Source organism: Aphis gossypii, chromosome X (assembly GCF_020184175.1).
Source record: "Aphis gossypii isolate Hap1 chromosome X, ASM2018417v2, whole genome shotgun sequence".
Classification (NCBI taxonomy): Eukaryota; Metazoa; Arthropoda; class Insecta; order Hemiptera; family Aphididae; genus Aphis; species Aphis gossypii.
In genome coordinates, this window is record NC_065533.1 from 22,057,952 (window position 1) to 22,081,615 (window position 23,664).

Consider the following 23,664-nt stretch of genomic DNA (forward strand, 5'->3'; position numbering starts at 1 on the left):
ATACGTCCACGGTCCGCACCGACCCGCGGCTGTTGAACGATAACGAAAAATTGTTTTATTATACGTATCTATGGTTTTCGGAATTACTGACGATAATCATAAACACCGGACTGTACACGTGCTCGGATCTCAACGTGGACGTCATCGTGTCACTGTTGTTTGGCGAGACTGCATGTCATCAGATCGGCATCGAATCGTATCGCAGCGATATCAGTGTACGGGACGCGAAGCCTTGCGCCGACGCGACGCAAGGCGGTTCCGGACTGCCCACCATGGACTTTGCAGCGGACGACGAGACTACGGTCGATATAGCGAAAACAGTTTTCGATTATGAAAAATTCGTAAAGTGTTCGTGTCGCGAATACATGTTGAACGTACACAAGATTGCCGTCGACATTCCGGATTTTTCTCGGACGCCGGACGACGACGTGCTGCTCGACGGCAATAACGGTTGCACCGCCAAACCTGGTAACACGTCGGCGACGGATCTCACCGAACTGATGGCGCCGCTCGCGGGCAATGTCTCGGTGAACCAATCCAAGGACAGGATTGTCGACGAGAAAACGACAAAGATAAAAAATCGCAACATAAAATCCAAAGCTCGCGCCACCGTTGCGAAATTCACGAGCACCGGCGGCGCGGCGCACGACATCGTCGCGGCGGCTCTGATAAACGGTGACGAGTCGTGGGTGGATTCTAATAATTTCAAAATATACGCACGCAACACGACGGTAATGTCCGATCACAACATGTTGCTGACACTGATTGTGAGCCTGCACGCGTTAAAGAGACTGTACGACGGCAACGATGGGAGCGACTTTGTGCATCCGGAGATCAAAAAAATCGTAATGGATCCCGGGCGGCGCGAGTCGTTTTTCACGTGGATGATGTCGGACAAAGCCAGACACAATGTCATATGGCGTTACGATTTCTTTACAGGTGCGCTGAATTCGAAACGAGAGCGAACAATTTACGATTACATGATGCATAATCCCGACCGGTTCAAATTCGCTACCAACATGTCGCCGGAAAACATGAAATTCGTGGACGACATATCGCACTCGATAATGTACGCGTTCATATTGTGTGAAAACGATTACGACAAAATGATGTTTCTGTTCAAAAACATGCTGAACGACGAGTTTCCCGGCCAGACCGCCAAGAAATGCATAATCATAGACGGTGAATCAAATTCTGGTAAAACGTCGTTTGTCGAAAACATATATCTAAAGTACTTGGACAGCTCGTCGACGACGAACCCGCAAAAAGCCGCGGGTGACAACGCGCCGCAAACGATCATATACAGCAGTAACTTTGCGGTTTACAAGGACGACGCCATGAAAATCGACGGCGAATTTCTAAAACCGTTTATATCAAAGTCGAAAATGCAATATCGCGACAATCACGGTAACGATTTTTCCGAGGTCTATCCGCTATCGCATTTGATGATTTCAAACAACAACCTGACAATAACAAACGCCGATTACGCTGTATACAAGCGTATAACTATATTTTCTATGAACTGCGTGTACGGCGAGTGCGTAAGCAAATCGATATGCGATTACATGTACATATCGGCCGACGAGCGCGCGAGCATTTACGATAACATGCCCTGGGACAAGCCAAAAATCGCGCGCGATCGGTTTATAATATCGGACGATGAGTTTTCCGTACCTTATTTGTTTACGAATTTCCACGAACAACAGTATATAAATTCGGAACTCAACGTGTACAAAATCATAGCGGGGTGGCAATTGGTTACCACGTATTTTAGTTGGTATAAATTCTTCAAAACTATAACGAACCCGGCGGGAATATACGAGCACACCATACCGGCGGTGATGCGTTCCGATTATCTGAAATGGCTCATCGGCGCTTCTCCGTACATGAAATGGAAACACGAAATCGACTGTCAAAAGATACGATCGTCCGACATGGGCGAGACGGGCATGCAATGGTCGATAATACGACGTAACCTGGAAGAATACGCCAAAGCGAACGGTGCAATTCCGAATGACCTGTGTACAATGTTCAAACGAGAGTTTAAGAAATATTACAACGAAACGTTTGATTCGTATTACGTGCGCGTCAACGAAGCCCGATTCAAAAATATTGTAAAGTCGAATAATAAATTCTAAATTATTTGTAATATCGTATTGTGTATTTTGTAAACAATCGTAATTGATTAAATTCAATTACGATTATTAAAACGTTGTAATAATGTTTATGAAATAAATCGATACCGTTGAAATACACCTGTTTTCTTTTACAAACATCTTTCAACAAATTGGATTTCGAGTATATTTATACAACACAGACTATGTCTATAAAACCTTTTTGTTTCCCGTAGTTAATAATAACAAATTAAATTCAAAATAGACTCTATAGACAGCACTTTATTTTAAATATTTATTAATGATTTATTGATTGTCGGCAAGACCAGATCGTCCACGCTGATCTCGTTTACGCTTGTTGACAATTTGTACAACGAATACATTATGACGTTTATAGCGATCAATTGTGTTTTTTTATGTAAATCCTATACCCGATCCCCTCCAAATGTATATGTGGTGATGTGTTCACGATCTAGTGGCCGGTGGCGCCGGTTTCACACACAGCGTATCTTCACTACCCAAACTCTGGACTTGAACTGTCGCACGATGGACCTGTGCTATGTATAGTAAATATATAGATGTGAATCTGATTTTTATTGTTGTAGTAAATCTAAGTGTGAATCTAAAATTTGATTTGAAGGATGATCTACAATTTATTTTAAAATTCAGTTTAATAGTAGATCTATTAATGTATTAGGCGTCATTAATTTATTCATTCAACGTTTAGATTGAATAATCGTTCAAAAAAAGTTTAATATAAAGATGTACCGGATTTTTTTTATTATCTACATGTACGTGTTTTATATACGGTCGTATTCGGCCGCCGTGCGCCTGTTGACGACCGACGGGTTTGATTACGATACGATGTCGTACGATGCCAGTAACTTGGACCTCAGTGCATCGCTGTCAACCGATGCACTGGGTGCGGATAAACGGTGCAATAACCAAGTGATTAAAATGACGGACGACACCGCGGATTGCAACAGCGTGTGCCCGGGTGGTGGTTACGAGAAACGCGTTACGGCCGGCCGGGGCCGGGTTCCGGGCGACGCGTATTGCGTTCCCGTTGTCTTGAACTCGTGCCACCCAAACGCGGGGGTCGTCGTAAAGGACACGGCCGGCTGGTCTTGTGTGTCCCTATACCCGGCCGTGTTTGGCGGACGCGACGCCGACGAGATTGTCGCGTGCGACGGGACGCTGATCGACACGGAAAGTCGCAAGACCTATACTGGCCGCATACCCAGAGACATGATCATTTCCACGAACCCCGAGCGCGCGACGAAATCCGACGGATCTTTTAGATTCGTCTGCCCCGTAAAACGCGATCACATGAACAACGCGTACGTAGCCACGGACGTTTCCAGGTTGCGTACCACGCCAAACTCGTGCGCCCGGACAATGTACAATGATGCGGGGCGATCGCTACCCGATTTCGAGAACGGCAAATGCACGTGCGCCGATTCTTACGTCAGTGTCGGTGGCCGGAAACCGTATTGCGCGCCGCCGGTAAAAAGCACTGACACTGTTCAGCAGTTTTACGAACCGTGCATGAATCTAAGCGCGCCGTTTGATGTTAAAATCAAACCGTGCGGCGCGACGACCGTAAGCGGGAAAAACATGTCGGCCATGTATAAATTCGATCTGTTAATATCAAACGTTGGCGTTTCGGATTACGTAATGAACGATCTGTCCCGTCCACTTTAATCATCGGCCCACCGAATAGCCGAATCGTTTATCATTCTATTTAAAATAATTAATTGTGAATTTCGACCCTATTTTTTTAAAAAAAAATATAAATTGAAATTCTCAGAATCATCGCTCGGAACGGAACCAGTTAATAAAGCACATTAAAACATTTAAATATATTTTTTTACGAGTTATCCGCTAGGCCGTGTCAACGACGTTACTGTCGTCGCTACGCTTTTGTGTTTCGATTGTGTTTATAATATACGCGTTGGCGGATAACATAAACGTCGCCATATACATGATACCTGTGTGTACCACACCGTTGTCGACGTACGAATAAATCACGTACACGAGTAGACCCAGCGTTATCATCGATATGTACCACATGTAGCCGAGACCGTTTTGTATAACGTTCTTTTCGGCGTGTACTTTGAGATCCTCGTATTTCGATATAATATAGTTTATAATTATATTCTTATTAAGAAGATGCAAAAGACACGCAAGTGTAACATGCTCAACCCGGGGGTCGTGTTCACGGACAAGTTTACACCGTGCCCGTCCACGGTTCGAAAATCGCGAATGCGCGTCGCGACGAAATCGTGTAAACCCAAACCCCGTAGCGGATCGCGCAGTAAATCTCGCACTAGATCGCGCAGCAGATCGCGTAGTAAATCTCCCGGACGGAAAATTAATAAAACAAACAAGCGCCGCCGTCGCAGCAGGTCCAGGAGTACCGGGAACGCTATCAATAGACGCCGTCGATCTTCGAGGAGTCGTTCTCGTGCGAATAAATCTAATATTATATCTGCGTATACATACGATATACCAGAAATAATGAAACGTCAACGACTTTGTATACGTGCGCCGGGCACCGTCAAACCGGTTGCGCGCAATCGTAAATCACGATAAGACATTTCGTTACAAATACGATTAGTTTCATAAAAATATAACCGGTACGCGAGCTGGTCATTTACGTGTTTCGGGCGGCTTGATTCGATCGTCGGGCGGGAGAAACGAATCGCCACAACATTTTATAAAACCGGTGCGGGCGCAACACTGATTTAGTCGTTTAGTCGATTTCTACATGTGAATACATCACACCCCGCGTTTCAATATTAATTTTTTTTTACAAATAATCATGTCGGCGAACAACATTATAACTACACACGTCATCATCAATCGTGATACGCACGCTATGCTTAACGACTTTCTACAAAAACTGAAATCGTTACATAATCAACAATGTTATAATATATTAAATAATTTAATATATTATCAGAAATTGATTTCCGTGGACGTTACCTACGCTACTGTATCCGGAGAAGTTTACAAATCCGCACATCAGCATTATAATATCCTATTCAACGCCGAACTAGTAGACGACGTCGCGCGCGCCATTTACGTCAAAGATATTTGCGATTATGAAGAATTCTGTACAATAACATGGAAAATGAAGTCTTTGAAATCAGCATTCGTCAAGTGTATCGCCAATTCATTTCCCGTCACGGCGTCGGCGTTTCATCAGATATATACTGAAGATGTCACCGGGCATTCGAACGCTGTACCAAATCGGGATGGCGTCGATATAAATGGTATGTTTATATAAAAAATATTAAATTTTATTATAGAAAAAAAATATCACGTTTATTATCGTCGAGAACCGTGTTTAATTACGCATAAATATTTTTATATAAAAATATTATATCGAGATTTAATATAGAAAAAAAATTATCACGTTACCGATAACCTTGATAAATGAAATACGAGTCATTTTTAAACGTGTCATTAAATATCAAATGTTATCATTTTTAAACGTTTAATAATAACGTGTAATTATTTATAGCATTCTCCGATTACATGTTTCCATTGTTTTTTTTGTTTCAGATGATTTCACACATTATTTTGATAACGATGACGTTTCTAATTGTATGAACGGCGTGTTATTCGAAATATTTTCAAAATCGTTTTCCATTTATGTCGAATCACCATCCGTTAACCTTGGAACGCTGTGCATGGAGATTGCGGTTGGTCTAAAAACTAAATTATTACGCGACGTTGTACCGAACAATTATAAACATGAAATAATCGATATATTGGAAAAGGTAGCCAACGAAAACTGTATTCGCGATTTCGTTTTCAATTTAGATATATGATTTAACGTTAATATCGAATTTTAATATTTGTAACAGAACCCGCTATGTGTTGAATTATTTATTGTTTAGTAATTTTACATCTAATAAAATACCAGAAATGTTGGCGACTAATCGTTTAGTATCGCTGTCTGGGTTTTATTATTTATTTTTCATGAAACACTATGAATGTTGAATTAAAAAAAATCACGCTGTATATATTTTATATTTTATTATTACAATGTTAAAAATAATTGGTACAATGATTAAAAGTATATTTTATATTTTACTTTACATGTTATTACATTATTTATATTTGAATATGCTGCCTCTTGATTATAAATTTTTTCATAGGTTTCTGCATTTTTGCTTCCAACCACGGGTGCCTGGCCCAACAGACCAGTGCACATAGTTAAACCGGCCGATGCCATTGCGAACCACAGACTGATTGTTCGCATCACATGTTTATTATTTTATTATCACCTTACATGGCCGCCCGTTTATGACGTCATCGCACGAGGAAAAGAACTGGGTGCTTGCTCAAATTATTCTATAATTTCGACCACGACGACGACGACGACATACGCGGGTCCCCTCCTCTCTGCACCATTACATTTGCCGCAGTGTACAGCGGCCGCCCCTTTGGGGCTATTCGGCCGAGGCTTAGTACGTAAATGCGGCAAATGTAATGTTCATTATATAAAAATAAGTCCGGTTTTCCTCCCTGACGCTATAACTCCAGAACGCACGAACCGATTTCCACGGTTTTGCATTCGTTGGAAAGGTCTTGGGCTCCGTGAGGTTTATAACAAAGAAAATTCTGGAAAATTCAGGAAAAATTCAACAGAAAAGTGGGGAAATCGTTTTTCACATACAGCGCCATCTATTATACATAGCATGTACTTCAAACCAATAGCAACGGTGCGTGATAAAGTGTGTGACAGATAGTCATTATTCTCTGCTCAGTTAATTTCATTTAAGCTCAGTGTTAATTATGTGGATCGTGCATTTGAAGTTAAATTCAACACTCTGTCCATAGTCCAAAATGCCTAGAGAACGACGTGCGAACATCGGCCGCCGCACAAGACATGCAAGCCAGCAACAAGTCTATTCAAGGAACTTAAGAGAAGAAAGACAAAATATAATAAGAGAAAATGACCGATTGAGACATCGCGTGAGCACACGAAGATCATTGGCATCATACAATCGCTTGGCATTCCAATATGATCCCACTGCGAACTACAGTGATGATGAAAATTTGGATATTGGACGAATGACGACTATATGCCGATATTGCAATGCGGTAAAGTTCAAAAGAGAAACGGTTGGATTGTGCTGCGCAAGTGGAAAAGTCAAACTGGATCCATTACTTACACCACCACAGCCACTGAAAACATTGTTTGATGGAAGTGATCCCGATTCCAGCCATTTTCTTCAACACATCCTTGAATACAATAACTGCTTTCGCATGACTTCCTTTGGAGCTAATATCATTCGAGAAGGCGGCTTCATGCCGACTTGCAAGGTAAAAGATACAACACACATAACCAACACATAATTGCAACACATAACAACTTCATATACACCACACACTACACCATCACACGATTTACAATGTATTCATGAACAAATTTTAATGATTATTTGCAATTACAGATACAAGGTCAAATATATCATTTGCATGGTTCAATGGTGCCAACACCAGATGAACCGCATCAATTTCTGCAAATATATTTCATTTCGTCGATGGTGGTGGATCAGTGAACGTGCGGTGCAATATACAGGGAGCACAACAGTTAAAGAGACGAATTATTGAACAGTTGCAAGCATTTTTTCACGCTAATAATGCTGTGGTTAATATGTTCAAAACAGCATTGGAACGAATGCCATCGGATACGCACAAATTTGTCATAAGAGCGGATTGTACTCCAACAGGTGAACATGTGCGAAGATTCAATGCACCCACCGTTAATGATGTTGCTGCAATTATTGTTGGCGATCCAACTAAATCACGAGACATTGTCGTTCAGCGAAGAAGCAATATCATGCATCGTGTAAACGAGACACATCGTTTGTACGATGCGTTACAATATCCAATCATTTATTGGCAAGGGCAAGACGGATACGACATCACGTTGAAGATGGTCGATCCAATTACAGGTACAATATTCACACACTAATTATTTCCATTATTACTTTTATTGGTTTCCATTAACAATTCATTTAATTTTGCATTTTCAGGAGTATCAACGAATAATAAAAATCTAAGCGCAATGAATTACTATGCGTATCGTATGATGATTCGTACACATGAGGAGAATGTCATTCTGAAGTGCGGTCGGCTATTCCAGCAATTCGCTGTCGACATGTATGTCAAAGTCGAGACCGAACGTTTAGCGTTCATCAGATTCAATCAGCCAAAGCTACGATCTGAGGACTATATACACTTGCGTGATGCTATTCATTCAGATGGTGATGTTCAGAATATTGGACGACTGACGATTCTCCCATCAACTTATATCGGAAGCCCACGCCACATGCACGAATACGCTCAAGACGCTATGACGTACGTGCGAAATTATGGAACTCCGGATTTATTTATTACGGTCACATGCAATCCGAAGTGGACGGAAATTGAACGCGAGTTGGAACCGGGTCAAAAACCGCAAGATCGCCATGACATAATCGCCAGAGTATTTCAGCAAAAACTCAAGGTTATGATGGATGTGCTTACTAAGTATCGAGTTTTTGGTGACACACGTTGTTATATGTACTCGGTGGAATGGCAGAAGCGTGGACTACCGCATGCTCATATCCTAATTTGGTTGCTGAACAAATTACATTCAAATGAAGTGGATGACATCATATCAGCTGAAATTCCTGATCCAGTCACTGATCCCCGTCTACACGACATTGTGACGACACAGATGGTGCATGGACCGTGCGGTGCATTAAATCCATTATCGCCTTGCATGGCTGATGGAAAGTGCACAAAACGATATCCGCGACCGTTAGTTGCTGATACAGTCACAGGGAACGATGGATATCCAGTTTATCGTCGGCGTTCAAAAGAAGATAACGGTCGAACTATCAAAGTTAAAGTTCAAAATCAAGAGATTGAGATCGGAAATGAATTCATTGTACCATATTGCCCGCTGCTATCACGAATTTTCGAAACACATGCAAACGTTGAGAGTTGTCATTCGGCCAAATCAATCAAATATTTGTGCAAGTACGTCACAAAAGGCAGCGACATGGCTGTGTTTGGTATTGCGTCGGAAAATGTGAATGGCGAAATCAGCAACTTCCAAATGGGCAGATACGTCAGTACTAATGAAGCACTGTGGCGATTATTGTCATTTCAAATTCATGAAAGATATCCCACAGTTGTACATTTAGCAGTGCATTTGGAAAATGGCCAAAGAGTTTACTTCACTGAGGCTAATGCGGCACAACGAGCTGAGAGACCACCATCGACAACATTGACTAGCTTCTTTGCAATGTGTGAAGCAGATCCATTCGCAGCGACGCTGATGTACGTTGAAATGCCCAAGTATTACACTTGGAATCAATCAACAAAGAAATTCCAACGTCGCAAACAAGGAACCCCAGTTCCAGACTGGCCACAGGTGTTTTCAACTGATGCACTAGGTCGTATGTACACTGTTCATCCTAGAAACGATGAATGTTTTTATTTGCGACTGCTGTTAGTAAATGTACGTGGACCGAAATCATTTGCGCATTTGAAAACTGTGAATGGCCACCAATGCCAAACATATCGAGAAGCATGTCAACTATTGGGTTTGCTGGAGAACGATTCTCATTGGGATTTAACACTTGCAGATTCAGTTGTTTTATCAAATGCGTACCAAATACGAACGCTGTTCGCAATTATCATCACCACATGTTTTCCTTCACAACCAATTCAGTTATGGAACAAATACAAAGACGCCATATGTGAAGATATCTTGCATCGCTTGCGTATTCAAACGAATAATCCTGACATCCAAATAACCGATGAAATCTACAATGAAGGATTGATTCTGATTGAGGATCAATGCTTGACTATTGCAAACAAGCTACTGATTGAAGTAGGAATGATTGCGCCAAATCGATCGATGCACGATGCATTCAACCAAGAATTAAATCGAGAGCTGCAAAACCACTTTTTGTAGCAACAATGACAACATTCCATAACACACCTTTTTGTCCATCTCCTAGTCTCTATCATGTACAACCAGGGGGTACAGAAAACCATTTAAATACGGGTCTCTGTCTAAATTTTAGATTAACTTTTTCTCGGGCAGCTACTTAACGTCTGTCCTTAAATTCTTATACACTTGTTTTATTGTAACAAATTGTAACTTTAATTTTAATAAACTCTTATATTAACATTGTGTTTTTGTCTCACTTTTAAAACCTGTAATCTTTTCTCGACAACTTGATCCAACTGCAGATGTCAAGCACTCATTTATAAACGATAGTGAGAGATCACTACACTAATAACCGACGATGAAAACTCTCATTTTACCTACATCTCTAATTTTTTCCGGTTTGTTCGATCACAGAAAACCCGACATAATGAACGTGTTATTTTTGTAAACGATGCTTCACATTGTTTGAACCTCAAAATATTAATAAACATGAAATAAATGAACGCATACGATTTGAAGAACACAAGTTAATATGCGGAACACATAAACCAATTTTACCTCGAATGCCTAACCGGATCAATGTTAGAATTTGATGCATGAAAAAAAACTCAACGTCACCCAATAGTTATATATGCAGATTTTGAAGCACTACTAAAAAAATCAGATGTGAAAAATGTGAAAATAAAACAAAAGTTATTCAAAAACACGAGGCTATGAGTTATGGTTTTATGGCTAAAGCAAATAGCGATGTTCCTACAGAACTGCTTGAACGTTTTAATATTGACTTTGAATGATTTAAAATACAAATAAAAAATTTTTTCTTAATTCTTGTTCATATTAATTTGTCTTCCATCCTATAATTTTTTAAAAAACAAATGTAAGCGTAACATTTTTTTTTCTGTTCTTAGTTTAAAATGGCATTCTTATCATCACTCAAACAGCAAACAAATGTGACAAATGCATCGATCGCGGATTTAAGACTAAATGTGCCGTATCCGGTCACTACAATGAAGGAGGTGAATACAAAATTCGGCACTTTGATCGTCTGCGCATTGAGGCATCCGGACACAGACGGGATCACCAATGTATTTCTACCAAAGTCAATATCGCTGAGCGTTGAGGAAATAGCTGCGTATAACTCGGGGAACGCTCCACCGGTATCACTTATATATAAAGGAAAAAACCGCAGACGTTTTAATATTGACTTTGAATGATTTAAAATACAAATAAAAAAAAAAATTTTTCTTAATTCTTGTTCATATTAATTTATCTTCCATCCTATAATTTTTTAAAAAACAAATGTACAAATGTAAGCGTAACATTTTTTTTTCTGTTCTTAGTTTAAAATGGCATTCTTAACATCACTCAAACAGCAAACAAACGTGACAAATGCATCGATCGCGGATTTAAGACTAAATGTGCCGTATCCGGTCACTACAATGAAGGAGGTAAATACAAAATTCGGCACTTTGATCGTCTGCGCATTGAGGGATCCGGACACAGACGGGATCACCAATGTATTTCTACCAAAGGCAACATCGCTGAGCGTTGAGGAAATAGCTGCATATAACTCGGGGAACGCTCCACCGGTATCACTTATATATAAAGGAAAAAACCGCAGACGTTTTAATATTGACTTTGAATGATTTAAAATACAAAAAAAAAAAAAAAAATTTTTCTTAATTCGAAAAAAACTAAAAATACCCAAGATGAACAACGAGTTGTTCCATACTTTAAATCTCCGCGTAAGACATAAAAACCGAAATAGACGATTTTGATGGAGATATGGTTATTCGAGTTGATTTAAACGAAGCTTTTCGATTGATTGATGAAACAATTGCAAACCTACTGTAAATATTACAGCTATAATTACAGCTTTAGTATGCTCTTTGCATTTTGAATCATACCACTATAACAACCTCAATATACGTGCTTACGATTTAAAGACAGATGCAGCACCTTTAAAGTAAACATAAGAATAATGTAGGTATGTCTCCAAATTTTTATATATTTCTTATTTTTTGTTATAAATGAAGAAAAGTGAGTGATTATGATTCTATTACGCCATGTCACACAAGTCAAACAATTACAACTCCAGGTTTGTCTTCAATTAAGACTCCAGCAGAGACATTTTCTGTGTATGATTATAAATTTATTAATATTACCTAATTGTTTAGTAATAACTCACAAATTAAATTTCTATCTTTTAGTGAAATGTTACCCAATTCAACTGACTCATTAATTAGACAAGACAAAAAATGTTGAGTTAAATTATTTGCATGAATGTAAAATTGGCTGCACAGTTGTTTTCCAATACTGTTTGTTATATATTAAAATAAAATATACACTTCTATATGACAATTATTTAGAACATCAGGAATAGTGTGTTATACGACGACGTGACCGTGGAATTTGCTGACACAAAAATGTATCTCTTTTATCAAGTACGTTTCAAATAGTTTCCAAATCCGGTTTTTTGATACTTATTGATTTATGGCAACTAGTTTAGAAAAACCAGTAAATAATTTAGGTAAAGAAGATACATCAAAATTTAAAGAGAAAAAATAATTCAAAATAATATAAATTATAAGATCTTAAAAAAAAAATGTTGGTTGTTATCATTGCTGTGAAACTACCTAAACCCTCTCGGCTTGGCAGAAACCTACGAGTAATCAAATGGAAATTCTGCCAAATAAGCGTCTGAACTAGGCCTTTGGGCTTACTCCCAACAATATACGCCATATGAAATAAACATAATAAATAAATGTTTTAGGATAGATTGGATCCTAAAATTGTAGGATATTTAGAATAAACAAAAAATATTATATTAAATCTTGAAAATATACAAATAATAAAATTTCAAAGTTTATGTTAACTATTAAACTAAAAATGATTTTAAAATAGTTTTTATTATGAAACTCATATTTATACATAAAGGTGAGATAAAAATTAGCTCACAAGTGCTCGTCAACCTCTTGTCCATTAATCCGAATAGAAAAAAGTTTTAACTAGGCGTGAAAAATAATTATTGCTCTCAATGTTGTAACATACATAGAAGGTTAATAAATTTCATAAAAATAGGATATTTTACTATACATAGCGTTAAGATTATATTACAGAATTGGCACATATATATTGTTAAAACTAATAAATTTTGTTGTTTGCTATTAAAAGAAGAAACATATTGAAAAAGAAAAACTATTATTGAACCTAATCTTATGTTTTTAAGATGACCTAAATATTATGACTTCAAAGCCATTATATTTCATAATATAAATAAGTAATGTATATTATGTAATATTTAATCAAAAATCAAAAGATGTTTTTATTATAATAATTTTTAACTATAAATTGAGTTTGGTTCACAAAAAATTACTTTATATTACATTTATAACATTGGTATTTTTATAACAGTTATGTAATTTACATACTTATTAATTAATATATTAATTTCAATATATATCAATGCTTGATTAGTAAATTTATTTTAAAATATGTAATAAAAGTAATATAATTATATACGCTGTGTAATAACTACTTGTTAAATATTCTTTACTTGACATTTGATCATAAACTTCTTAACATTTCATAGTAAGTGCACCGCACGTCTATAAATTTCTATTATACCTATATTACAAACGTACAAATCGTGTAAAAGTCACAAACATGTTTTATTCACATATTTATAATTAGATAACATTCATAATGTTTTGGTACGAGATGATTGGTCGTAATTCAAAACAGCCATTCAAATATACATTTATGAGCTTACAGATCGTTAGACCATGCCAGGGGCTCATACTTCTTTATTTATTGATGGATATATATATATATATATATATATATATATATACATATATTATCATAGCTAACTTGATAATGTATCAGTTGAATGATAGACTTACAACGATTATACACAACAGAAAGTTATTTCCAATAAAAACCACATTTATATCAACGTTAATGCAAATGCGATAGTAAAGAACAAATAGCTATTATAAGTGTATATAATTAATAGTTAAATTTCCATGTACTAATAAAATTAATTTTTAAATTATTAAAACATTTAGTTGTTCAAACGAATAATTTAAATGTGTTGATGTAAAAAGACTTCAAGTTATAATTAATAACCAAATTATATAATGTAATATATTTTTTTTAATAAAAAAGTTTCTATCATACTATAAAATATACTCGTGAAATAATCTACATTAACAATCATAAAATTGTTTTTACTTGATATAATAATTACTATACCTAATTCATAAATAAAATGAAAATCCTCATGAATTCAAAATAGTTTTAAGAAACATAATATGTTAGCATGCTAGGTTGGCTAGAATAATAAAGTTAAGTGTGAGTGAAGGTAAGATTATGGACTTTATAAAGATTAACGAGATGAATATCATGACGAGCACTGTATTGTTTGGAAAACATTGTTGCTCCAATTTATGTTATTATTGCATTACAGAAGTTTTAGTTTTACAATAATTAAGGTGACTATGTTTTAGAAAATTAGTCTTAACTAAATTTTTGTTAAAATTAAACATAATACTTTGTCATTTTTGATTATATAAAGTATCATCGAAAAACAAACATTAAGATCTAAGTGATCTTATAAATTAAAAATAAAGAGATGTAATAGTATTAAAAGATGCTCTAAAATCCTTGTCACAAAACTATACCGTTAGCACCGCGACATAACCAGCCCGTTAGCTATGGGTTCTCAAAGTAAATTATTGGATAACTATGGTTATTGCAATGAGTCACGCATTTCCATATCACGCAGAAACCCTGAAATTTCTATTGTCGGAAACGCATATAATAAATGTTGGAGCATACTATTAAACGTATTTATTCTGAAGCAAAAAATACAATCCATTCAGCTGTACCAATCATGTACCAATCACTCGCTATAAAAAGGGCACGTAGGGGTATGGCAAAACGAGCAGGTTTTAACGAAATAAATTCTGTTTACGATTGAAAATGTATATGATAACATGACCCTATTCAGAAAATATTAAAAATTATAATACATTTTTAAGTTCTCCAAAACGTATCATAAATAAAAAATTAAGTTGAAGAAGAGAGTTCAAGTTTTCAAGAAAGGGTTTAAATCGCAGTTCATATAATCACTCCGTCGAGATCTATGTAAATATATCACCTGAATTTTTACGGCGTATATTCGCGCTAACGGCAAATTCACTCACGTTCATATTGGAACAACTTTAAATATATAAAAGGACATTGCTTCTTGAGACTAGTGTTAACAAATTATCAAGCATAGTGTATAATGAAGAAAACACGCTTGTCATCGAGACAAAAATACAGGACGGTTGTAGGATTTTATTAATCGTTCGGATTTATTGCGATTACAGGATTTAGAATGGTCGATTCACGAAACTGTAGTACAGTGCGCAAAACCATTTTTTGAAGCTACAATAACAACATTCACTGACGCACCTTTTTGTCCATCTCCTAGTATCTATCATGTACAACCAGGGGGTACAGCGAATCATATAAATACGGGTTAGGTTAAGTTAGGTTACCGTCTTAGAATAAGAATTAGTTTTACATCTACCATAGCACTAGTCTATGTCCAAATTTTAGATTAACTCTTTTTCTAGGGCAGCTACTTAACGTTCTGTCCTCAAATTTATATACCTTTTTTTCTATAATAGGTTTTACTTTTAACTTTAATATTTAACTTCTATTAACATTGTGTCTTTGTCTCACTTTTAAAAACCCAAATCCTTTTTTCGACAAACCTGATTCAACTTCAAATGTCAAGCACTTATTTATAAACGATAGAGATCACTACACCGTTATCTCCGTCCATTATTATGACTCCGAAAAAATATTCATCGCCGTCTCCTCAATATAACGATTATAACTACTGAGCCACAGCAACGCGTGGCTGGATCACCTAGTATATATATATATATATATGTGGCGATATAATGGCAGAGTTTTGTGAGTTTCGTTTAAAATCTTACTCGTTAATATCAATGGGATTGATTCTTCCAAAGCAAAATAGGGCGAAAGGCATCAGAGGACATGTTGTTAAGAATCACATGACATTTGAAGCCCACAGACGATGTTTGTTTGAAGGTATGGACTCGGTTGTGAATATACGACCAAATATATCTATACGATCGCTCAATCACTAATTGACAACAATTCGAACCAACAAAATTACATACAACAATTATGACGATAAGAGGGTTGTACCTAATTCTATAAGCAGAGCCTATATTTTGACTCCCAAAAAACTAGTCTGCTTCCATCAGCTGAGTCGGATCTCGGCAGCATAGTCCATTTCCATTATACAAGTAATTCAGTGCCACTCATTACACCGTTTTATTCTAAAGAAAAAAGCTTATTTAAATTAATTCTATCATCGACCTTTTTTATCTTACTGTGAAGTAGTAAATTACTGTTCAAAACCAAATAGTAAATGCTTTGATTTTATTTAAACATTTTCCTCAACACCAATCAGTATCGGGTATCCGTTCAGATTCTATTTATCATATTGCGAAGTATCAGGTAAGAGAATACATTAATATACAACTATATACCCAGGATAACATCATCATTATTAAGTAAGACAACGCTAACTCTTGTGTAACATCTAAAGGTTTAAAATAAATAACACTTATAAATCTGTATTCAAAATCCCGATTAGTCGTAATAATATATAGGCTTAAATCTATAGTGCTAAAGTTAAGATAGTAGCTACTCCTAGCTTCTTCAATTATTATTCGTTGAAAGCACTTGACCGTAACATCTAGGTTAATAAATTATTATAAGGTAAAGTCTCATTAATAGCAACGTACGAGCTTATTTTTGATTCATTACAACATTTTACGATATTTAAACGTGACTTAGTGGCAGCGGATAGTCGGTAAGACCGGTTCTCCCACCGCGCCATCCGCACTCTTTTTCGCTCACGGCATCGGCCGCAATATCAAAGCATGGTGTACTTCCAGGGAGGTATTCATTATGTCAAGTTGGACAGGTTAGAAACACTTTTCGGCCTCGGTCAGATTTACCACGATACGAACAGGGCTCCTTTCATGGTCGACGTGGGGGGTGGGAATTTGCATCATAATTCCAAGCCTGCGGAAACAAATTTGTAGCCCAGGAAGAGGACCAACGCGGATTCGGAATCAACCATTCCGGATACCGACATAAGCGTGGGCCCGGCCAGGGAAGATTGGTGATTCTGCAGGACGCAGTTTCCAGGATGGGGAACGTAGTCGGGAAACTCGGGGGAAACCTGATAGCTAACACTTTCAGCCCGAGCTAACAAATTACCATAGTAGCAATTTTCACCTATTCTACACAGATGTGCATACTAATTAAATACCGAGCCTAAGTTTTATTTTAGTTCTTATTGTTTACTAACCTACACAAATGTATAAGTTAGATTTAAAATATTGTATTATTTTTATGAAATATGATACGGGTTTCATTCCTACACCACACGATTGTGTATGTTACCGATAACCAATCAGAATAATTCCACAATTTTCTATTTATAATTTAGTGCATATTTTTTTTTTTAATTCCTCATTTATACAGCCCAAATAGTCAATTTTCGATGGTTATAAATAACTCGCATTTAACATATCTTATCGTAATACATATCGATTGAAATTAAAATCTTACGATGTTTTTAATTTTTCTATTAGACATTAGTTGGTGTTCACCATTCGCGCCGAAATAACGTTGTATTGTTGACCTACACATTTGTGCGTGTTCGGCTTATGTGTTAAGTAGGTGTTGTTTGGGCGCCATTTTGGTGACCGTCACGACGGGTTTCGAGTGTCCACGACTTTTGACCCCGTTCTCCCGTCCCACCCTCGTCGTCGCGCATGTGTTGCCCTCCGTCGCTAACTAATGCACACAAGTTGCGCTACGCCAACTAGTCTTCATCGTACGCGTGTCGTGTCTCTGTCGGCAGATTCTTACGCTTGTGTCCAACCGATTTCTCATCCTCCTCGCGTGTTCGCTGTTTTTTAACGTCGTGATAGACAGCCATTCGGCCTTTGTGCGTGAGCCAGGTCCGTGACCCGTTTGTGCCACCGTGCCACCTGTGTGTGATGATCGCTCCTTTTTCGACAACGTCCACTCCCGTGCGCCTGTAGTGCTGCTTTGTGTCGTCTTATTGCTGCGTGGTTGTGTCGCGTTTCGTGCCACGGTGCCGGTATCCGCGTTTGTCATAACCCACCGAACATCGCTCATCCACCTTTAAATACAACGTTTTGGGACATTCCACCCACTCCCGTGCACACGCTGGTGCTCGTTCGGGCAGCCGGCTACAGTAGTGCCAACTACTTAGTCTTTTGAAACGTCGTCCGGAGAGCCAGGCAGTTGGTAGCAGCACCAGGGACCGCCGCAGCAAGCGTCAGCTGTTCAGCCTTATCAGTTTTATCCGCTTTTCACCACCAGATAAAATTGTTGTTTTATTTTATTTTCATTATTAAATTGTATGTGGTCGACACCTTGTGTCACATTAATTTATTATTATTAGAATATACTTTTTTGTCATTATTTTGTTAGGTATGATCATACCCCCCACCACGTGTACATTTATTTACTTCGTTTTACAGCAATAGACGCCCGTTGTATTGTCTTTACATTTAAGTGAGTTATTTTCTACACCCTACCCATTCCTGTCAAATATTATCCGCATGTCGCAAGAACCGCGCGGCCAGCTTGCGAAACCGATTCTATAGCTCCGCGACGGTGCTATAACAGGTGTCATAATAATTTTAAATATTTTTCGATTTTATTGAATTTTAATTTAAATATTTACTATGCGTCGTGCAAAGTTAAGTACAAGTTTTATTGAACTGATGGCTACATTAAGTGATTCAGATTTTGAATGTGAGAGTAGAGATGATTCAGATGCTGATCGTACTTGGAAGCCCAAAACATCACAAAATGTCGGGGAATCTGATTTTTCAGATTCAGATGGAGATTGTGATCAAAGTATACATAATGGTAATGTCGAGATGACTTATTTTTTTTTTGGTTTTTATTTTATAAAAAAAATTCAAATTGTAATATGTTATTTAAGAAATAAAAGTATGGTTATATTGGTGTATAAAAATATATTATCTTAATAATTATTTATTACATTTATTGATACATAACCTACACAAATGTGTTGGTATGTTTTCTGCTAACCAAATCAACAAATAATATTTTTAATAGTGGTTTACAAGCCTACAATATTATAATGATGTATATATAATATATATAAGTGTTATAAGCACTTGGTATATCTCAGGTTTTTAGGACAATATTGATTTACTTACACAAATGTGTAGGTCAGTACCAAAGTTATATTATTGTACAAATAATTTAAGGCTATAAAGTGTATTGCATTATCATACACAAATGTGTAAGTTAAACCTGATAGTTAAGGAAATGGCGGAGGATAGTTATAATAGTTATAATCTATTAAAAATGATCCTTGAGATCAAGAAGAAAAGATAAGATTAAATTTATAAAAAGCGAATAACTTCATTTTGACGAGGAATACATGATGATTACATGGACGATTACATCACTTTGGGTAATTACGGATTTCCAATAATACCTTATGACCTAAAAATGACCATAAGTCGATATTTTAATAGCAAAGGTACTCAAGTACCACAATTTAAGAACAATATACCGGGAGATGATTGGGTCAGCGGTTTTCTTAAAAGACATCCAGAATTGTCGGTAAAGTTTAGTGCAAACATTAAAAAAACTCGCGCCAACATAACATCAAGTGACATTAACGATTATATGGACCGCCTCGAAAGGACGTTGAGTGGTATTCCGCCTTCGAGGATATATAACTACGACGAAACGAACTTAACCAACGATCCGGGAAACAAAAAAGTTATTACAAAAAGAGGTTCAAAATATGTTGAAAATATTTGTAATTCTAGCAAAAGCGCCATTTCCCTTATGTTTTGTGGCAATGCGGAGGGTCATGTCATTCCAACTTATGTAGTTTACAAAGCGGAATCATTGTGGACTACGTGGACAGAAGGTGGTCCACCTCGTACCCGGTACAACAGAACCAAAAGTGGTTGGTTCGACTCCGTCACCTTTGAAGACTGGTTCGAGAGTGTTTTCTTGAAAGAAGTAGAAGGTGGCGGACCTTCAGCGTTGATAGGTGATAATTTGGCCTCTCACATCAACGAATGTGTGTTGAGGTTATGTGATGAACACGATATTAAATTTATATGTTTACCTCTGAATACTACTCATATTTCCCAACCACTGGACATCGCTTTTTTCCGGCCAATGAAGGGAGCTTGGAGGGAACTGTTGAGAGAGTGGAAAAAAACCAAACATGGTTCTTGCTTCACTACATTACCCAAAGACGTGTTCCCAAGGCTTCTCGCCAAGTTGATGGACAAACTGGAATTAAAAAAAACACAGAACTTGCAATCGGGATTTGCAAAAGCTGGTATCAACCCTATTAACAGGCAAAAGCTTCTCGATCGGTTAGCAGAAAATAAAAATTGCACACTGGACGAAGAGTTGGTCGGACAGGCATTCTTAGATGTTCTTTCCGTCGATTGGTTACCGATTAACTCAGAGGAAACACCTGGTGATACTTACGTAGGGCAAAGATCACCAGAGATAAGTGTTTTCCGCAAATAGCAAGTTTTAGCCACAATCAGCGGAAACAACATGATAGATTCCATAATTATGTAAATCATCATGATAATATAATACCACTCTAACCCTTTGTAGACTGGCGGGACTTTAAAGTCCCGGCGAAAAAAAAAATTATATAAAATAGTACATTAATTTTATAACGTTGGTAACGCCTGCCGGGACTTATCAGTCCCATATATAATCAAAAAAAAATAATAACATTATCACAATCATACGTTATCAGTGTTTTTATCTGTGTCGAAAATTTCAATTACGCGTTTATGTATTAATGGTAAAGTGCTGACGAAAATCACAACTATAAATTAATTTTGAAGGTAATGATGCACTTTTTTTTACTTATTATTGTGTAATATAATATAAGGAATGTATAAAAACATTTTATACTTGTAATTTTAACTTTTTATACATATTAGATTGTATTTTGTTGGTGGGACTTGAAAGTCCCGTCAGTCATTTAGATTTTTGCATAAAAGATCTGTCGAAATACATTATATTCATTTTCTAAACTGTTTTGTTTCTAACATGCAAAGAAGATGAAACCGACTACTATAGAAGAAATTGAATGCATGCTAGAAGAAATTCCCGATGATGCTGCATTCAATTCTGACATTGAAGATTGTTCAGATAATGATGAATTTGACCCATTACATAATGCTACTTCATTTGTTGATTTTGATATTGAAAATATGGGTATGCTCTCAAGTATAAAATTAGTTTGATTTATTATAATATTACATATATTTTTTAGAAATTGTATGTGTTGATGAATTGGGAGATTTGGATACAAATAAGGAAATCTGCGAAAGCTCAACTGATTTTTTGCTACCAACAACATCTAATGAAGATTCTGAAAAAAATGTCTATAATATTGGTATGTTGTAATTAATTATAAAACAAATTAATTTTATTTAATTATATATTTGTTTTTAGACATATTAGATGTTGACTTGGGAAATGTGAGTACAAAAATTAAAAAAAATCAAAAGGCTGGACAAATTAAAAAAAAAAAAATTAGTTCAACTGCTAAAACACCCAGGGAAATAAATTCTGATTCAGCTGATGAGGACCATGCATTCAATCCTGTGTGGAAAAGAAAATGTAACATACCTACGTCAAGGCCTGAGTACAATCTACCAACAGGAGCTAATGAAAATTCATTTTTGAACTGTAATACTCCTACTGATGTATTTTTAGTGTTCATGGATTGTATTTTAGAGGACATAGTATATCAGACAAATCTTTATGGAACACAAAATGGTAAAAACTTGAATATAAAAAATGAAAATATGTTAGCATTTATTGGTATAAATTTTATTATGGGATACAATCGCTTACCTTCATGGAAAGACTATTGGTCTACTTCCCCTGATTTGGGGGTAAAAGTTATTGCTGAATCAATGCCCCGTGCTTTATTTGATAAGATACTTGTAAATCTACACTGTAATGACAACACTACTCTGCCAGAGAACAATAAAGATAAACTATTCAAATTAAGGCCAATGATAGACAAAATGAATTCCGTTTTCAAACAGCATTATTTTGGGACAAGGGAAGTGAGTGTAGACGAAAGCATGATCAAGTTTAAAGGTAGATCGTCACTAAAACAGTACAACCCAATGAAACCGATTAAAAGAGGATATAAACTGTGGTGCCTAGCTGACCAAAAAGGTTATATTATGAATTTCAAGGTTTATCAAGGCAAAGAAGAATTGGTGAATTCTAGTTTTGAAAAATATGGACTTGGGGAACGTGTTGTTCTAGAACTCACACAACATTTGTGGAATCAAAACCGAGAGGTTTATTTTGATAATTACTTTTCATCTACATTGTTAATACAAAAGCTGAAAACTGAAAAAACACTGGGCTGTGGAACAATTCGAATAAATCGAAAAGGGTTACCATCAGAAATGACATCTGATAAAACACTAAATCGAGGTGACCACGATTCAAAATATTTGTCAGATGGAACTGCATTTTTCAAGTGGAAGGACAGTAAGCCGGTACATATCATTTCAAACTTCCATGGATCTGAAACGACAACTGTTACAAGGAAAGAAAGAAATGGCACTTCATATCCAGTTCCGTGCCCTACAGCAGTTGCTGATTATAATCGTTTCATGGGTGGAGTAGATTTGGCAGACCGATTAAGGGCATTGTATAATGTGGAAAGAAAATCTCGTAAATGGTGGCACCGAATTTTTTTTGGTCTTATAGACATTATGTTTGTAAACTCTTATATAGTTTATTGTGATTTATTTGAAAAAATAACTGTTGTGCAATTTCGGAGAGCCGTTGCACAAGGGCTATTAACAAATAAACAACTAAAAAAAAACCAGTCACCACAAACTCCAAAAAACATGAAACGACGCAAAAATGCATTTTCCATGCCACGAGATGTCAGAACAAGTAATACAGGAGTTCATTGGCCGGAGTTCATAGAAAAAAGAGCAAGATGTGAGGTGTGTAGTTCCAAAGGTGTGGAATCCAGACCATTTTCTATTTGTAATCATTGTAAAGTACATTTGTGTGTCAATGACAAAAAAAATTGTTTTGTCGAATACCATGAGATGAATTAAATATAAAATTAATATTAATTTTTTTTTTTTATTATTTATAAATATTATTTTCTAGATAATGGTTTTATCAGAAAATTTTATGAATTAAGTTTATCAGGTTAAATTTTTTATTTATACTTACCTAGGTATAATGTGTATTCATATTACAAATGTGCACAATAATAATAGAAAACATGCTTATATTGTAAGATAATTATATCTGTGAAGGAGAAAAATAAACTATAATATGATGATTTTGAGTTATAGTTTTTTCCACAAACTTCAAATACGTTTAAAGACTTGTTTGAAGTTTTAAGTGTTTATATTTTTAAAA

General features: G+C 36.4%; 4 protein-coding genes across 4 annotated transcripts; all 4 read left to right on the plus strand.

The window, feature by feature from the left end:
- Positions 1-4,827: 4,827 nt before the first annotated feature.
- On the plus strand, positions 4,828-5,953 carry LOC126552422 (uncharacterized). Its single transcript, XM_050207122.1, has 2 exons — positions 4,828-5,392; positions 5,685-5,953. Exons 1-2 carry the CDS (start codon positions 4,939-4,941, stop codon positions 5,951-5,953), a joined length of 723 nt encoding a protein of 240 aa, XP_050063079.1. The 5' UTR covers positions 4,828-4,938.
- Positions 5,954-6,928: 975 nt separating this feature from the next.
- Positions 6,929-7,693, plus strand: LOC126552423 (uncharacterized). Its single transcript, XM_050207123.1, has 2 exons — positions 6,929-7,454; positions 7,586-7,693. The coding sequence occupies exons 1-2, from the start codon at positions 6,975-6,977 to the stop codon at positions 7,691-7,693; spliced, it is 588 nt and encodes a 195-aa protein (XP_050063080.1). The 5' UTR covers positions 6,929-6,974.
- A 3-nt stretch (positions 7,694-7,696) lies between these two features.
- On the plus strand, positions 7,697-10,104 carry LOC126552424 (uncharacterized). Its single transcript, XM_050207124.1, has 2 exons — positions 7,697-8,089; positions 8,171-10,104. Exons 1-2 carry the CDS (start codon positions 7,789-7,791, stop codon positions 10,102-10,104), a joined length of 2,235 nt encoding a protein of 744 aa, XP_050063081.1. The 5' UTR covers positions 7,697-7,788.
- An 11,987-nt stretch (positions 10,105-22,091) lies between these two features.
- On the plus strand, positions 22,092-23,351 carry LOC114119736 (piggyBac transposable element-derived protein 4-like). Its single transcript, XM_027981421.2, has one exon. The coding sequence runs from the start codon at positions 22,092-22,094 to the stop codon at positions 23,349-23,351; it is 1,260 nt and encodes a 419-aa protein (XP_027837222.2).
- The last annotated feature ends 313 nt before the right edge of the window (positions 23,352-23,664 follow it).

Coding starts and splice junctions, on each gene's coding strand:
- LOC126552422 (XM_050207122.1), top strand. CDS start 4,939: ATGTCGGCGAACAACATTATAACTACACACGTCATCATCAATCGTGAT. Junction 5,393..5,684: donor GGATGGCGTCGATATAAATG/GTATGTTTATAT, acceptor TTTTTGTTTCAG/ATGATTTCACACATTATTTT.
- LOC126552423 (XM_050207123.1), top strand. CDS start 6,975: ATGCCTAGAGAACGACGTGCGAACATCGGCCGCCGCACAAGACATGCA. Junction 7,455..7,585: donor GCTTCATGCCGACTTGCAAG/GTAAAAGATACA, acceptor TTGCAATTACAG/ATACAAGGTCAAATATATCA.
- LOC126552424 (XM_050207124.1), top strand. CDS start 7,789: ATGTTCAAAACAGCATTGGAACGAATGCCATCGGATACGCACAAATTT. Junction 8,090..8,170: donor GATGGTCGATCCAATTACAG/GTACAATATTCA, acceptor TTGCATTTTCAG/GAGTATCAACGAATAATAAA.
- LOC114119736 (XM_027981421.2), top strand. CDS start 22,092: ATGGGATACAATCGCTTACCTTCATGGAAAGACTATTGGTCTACTTCC.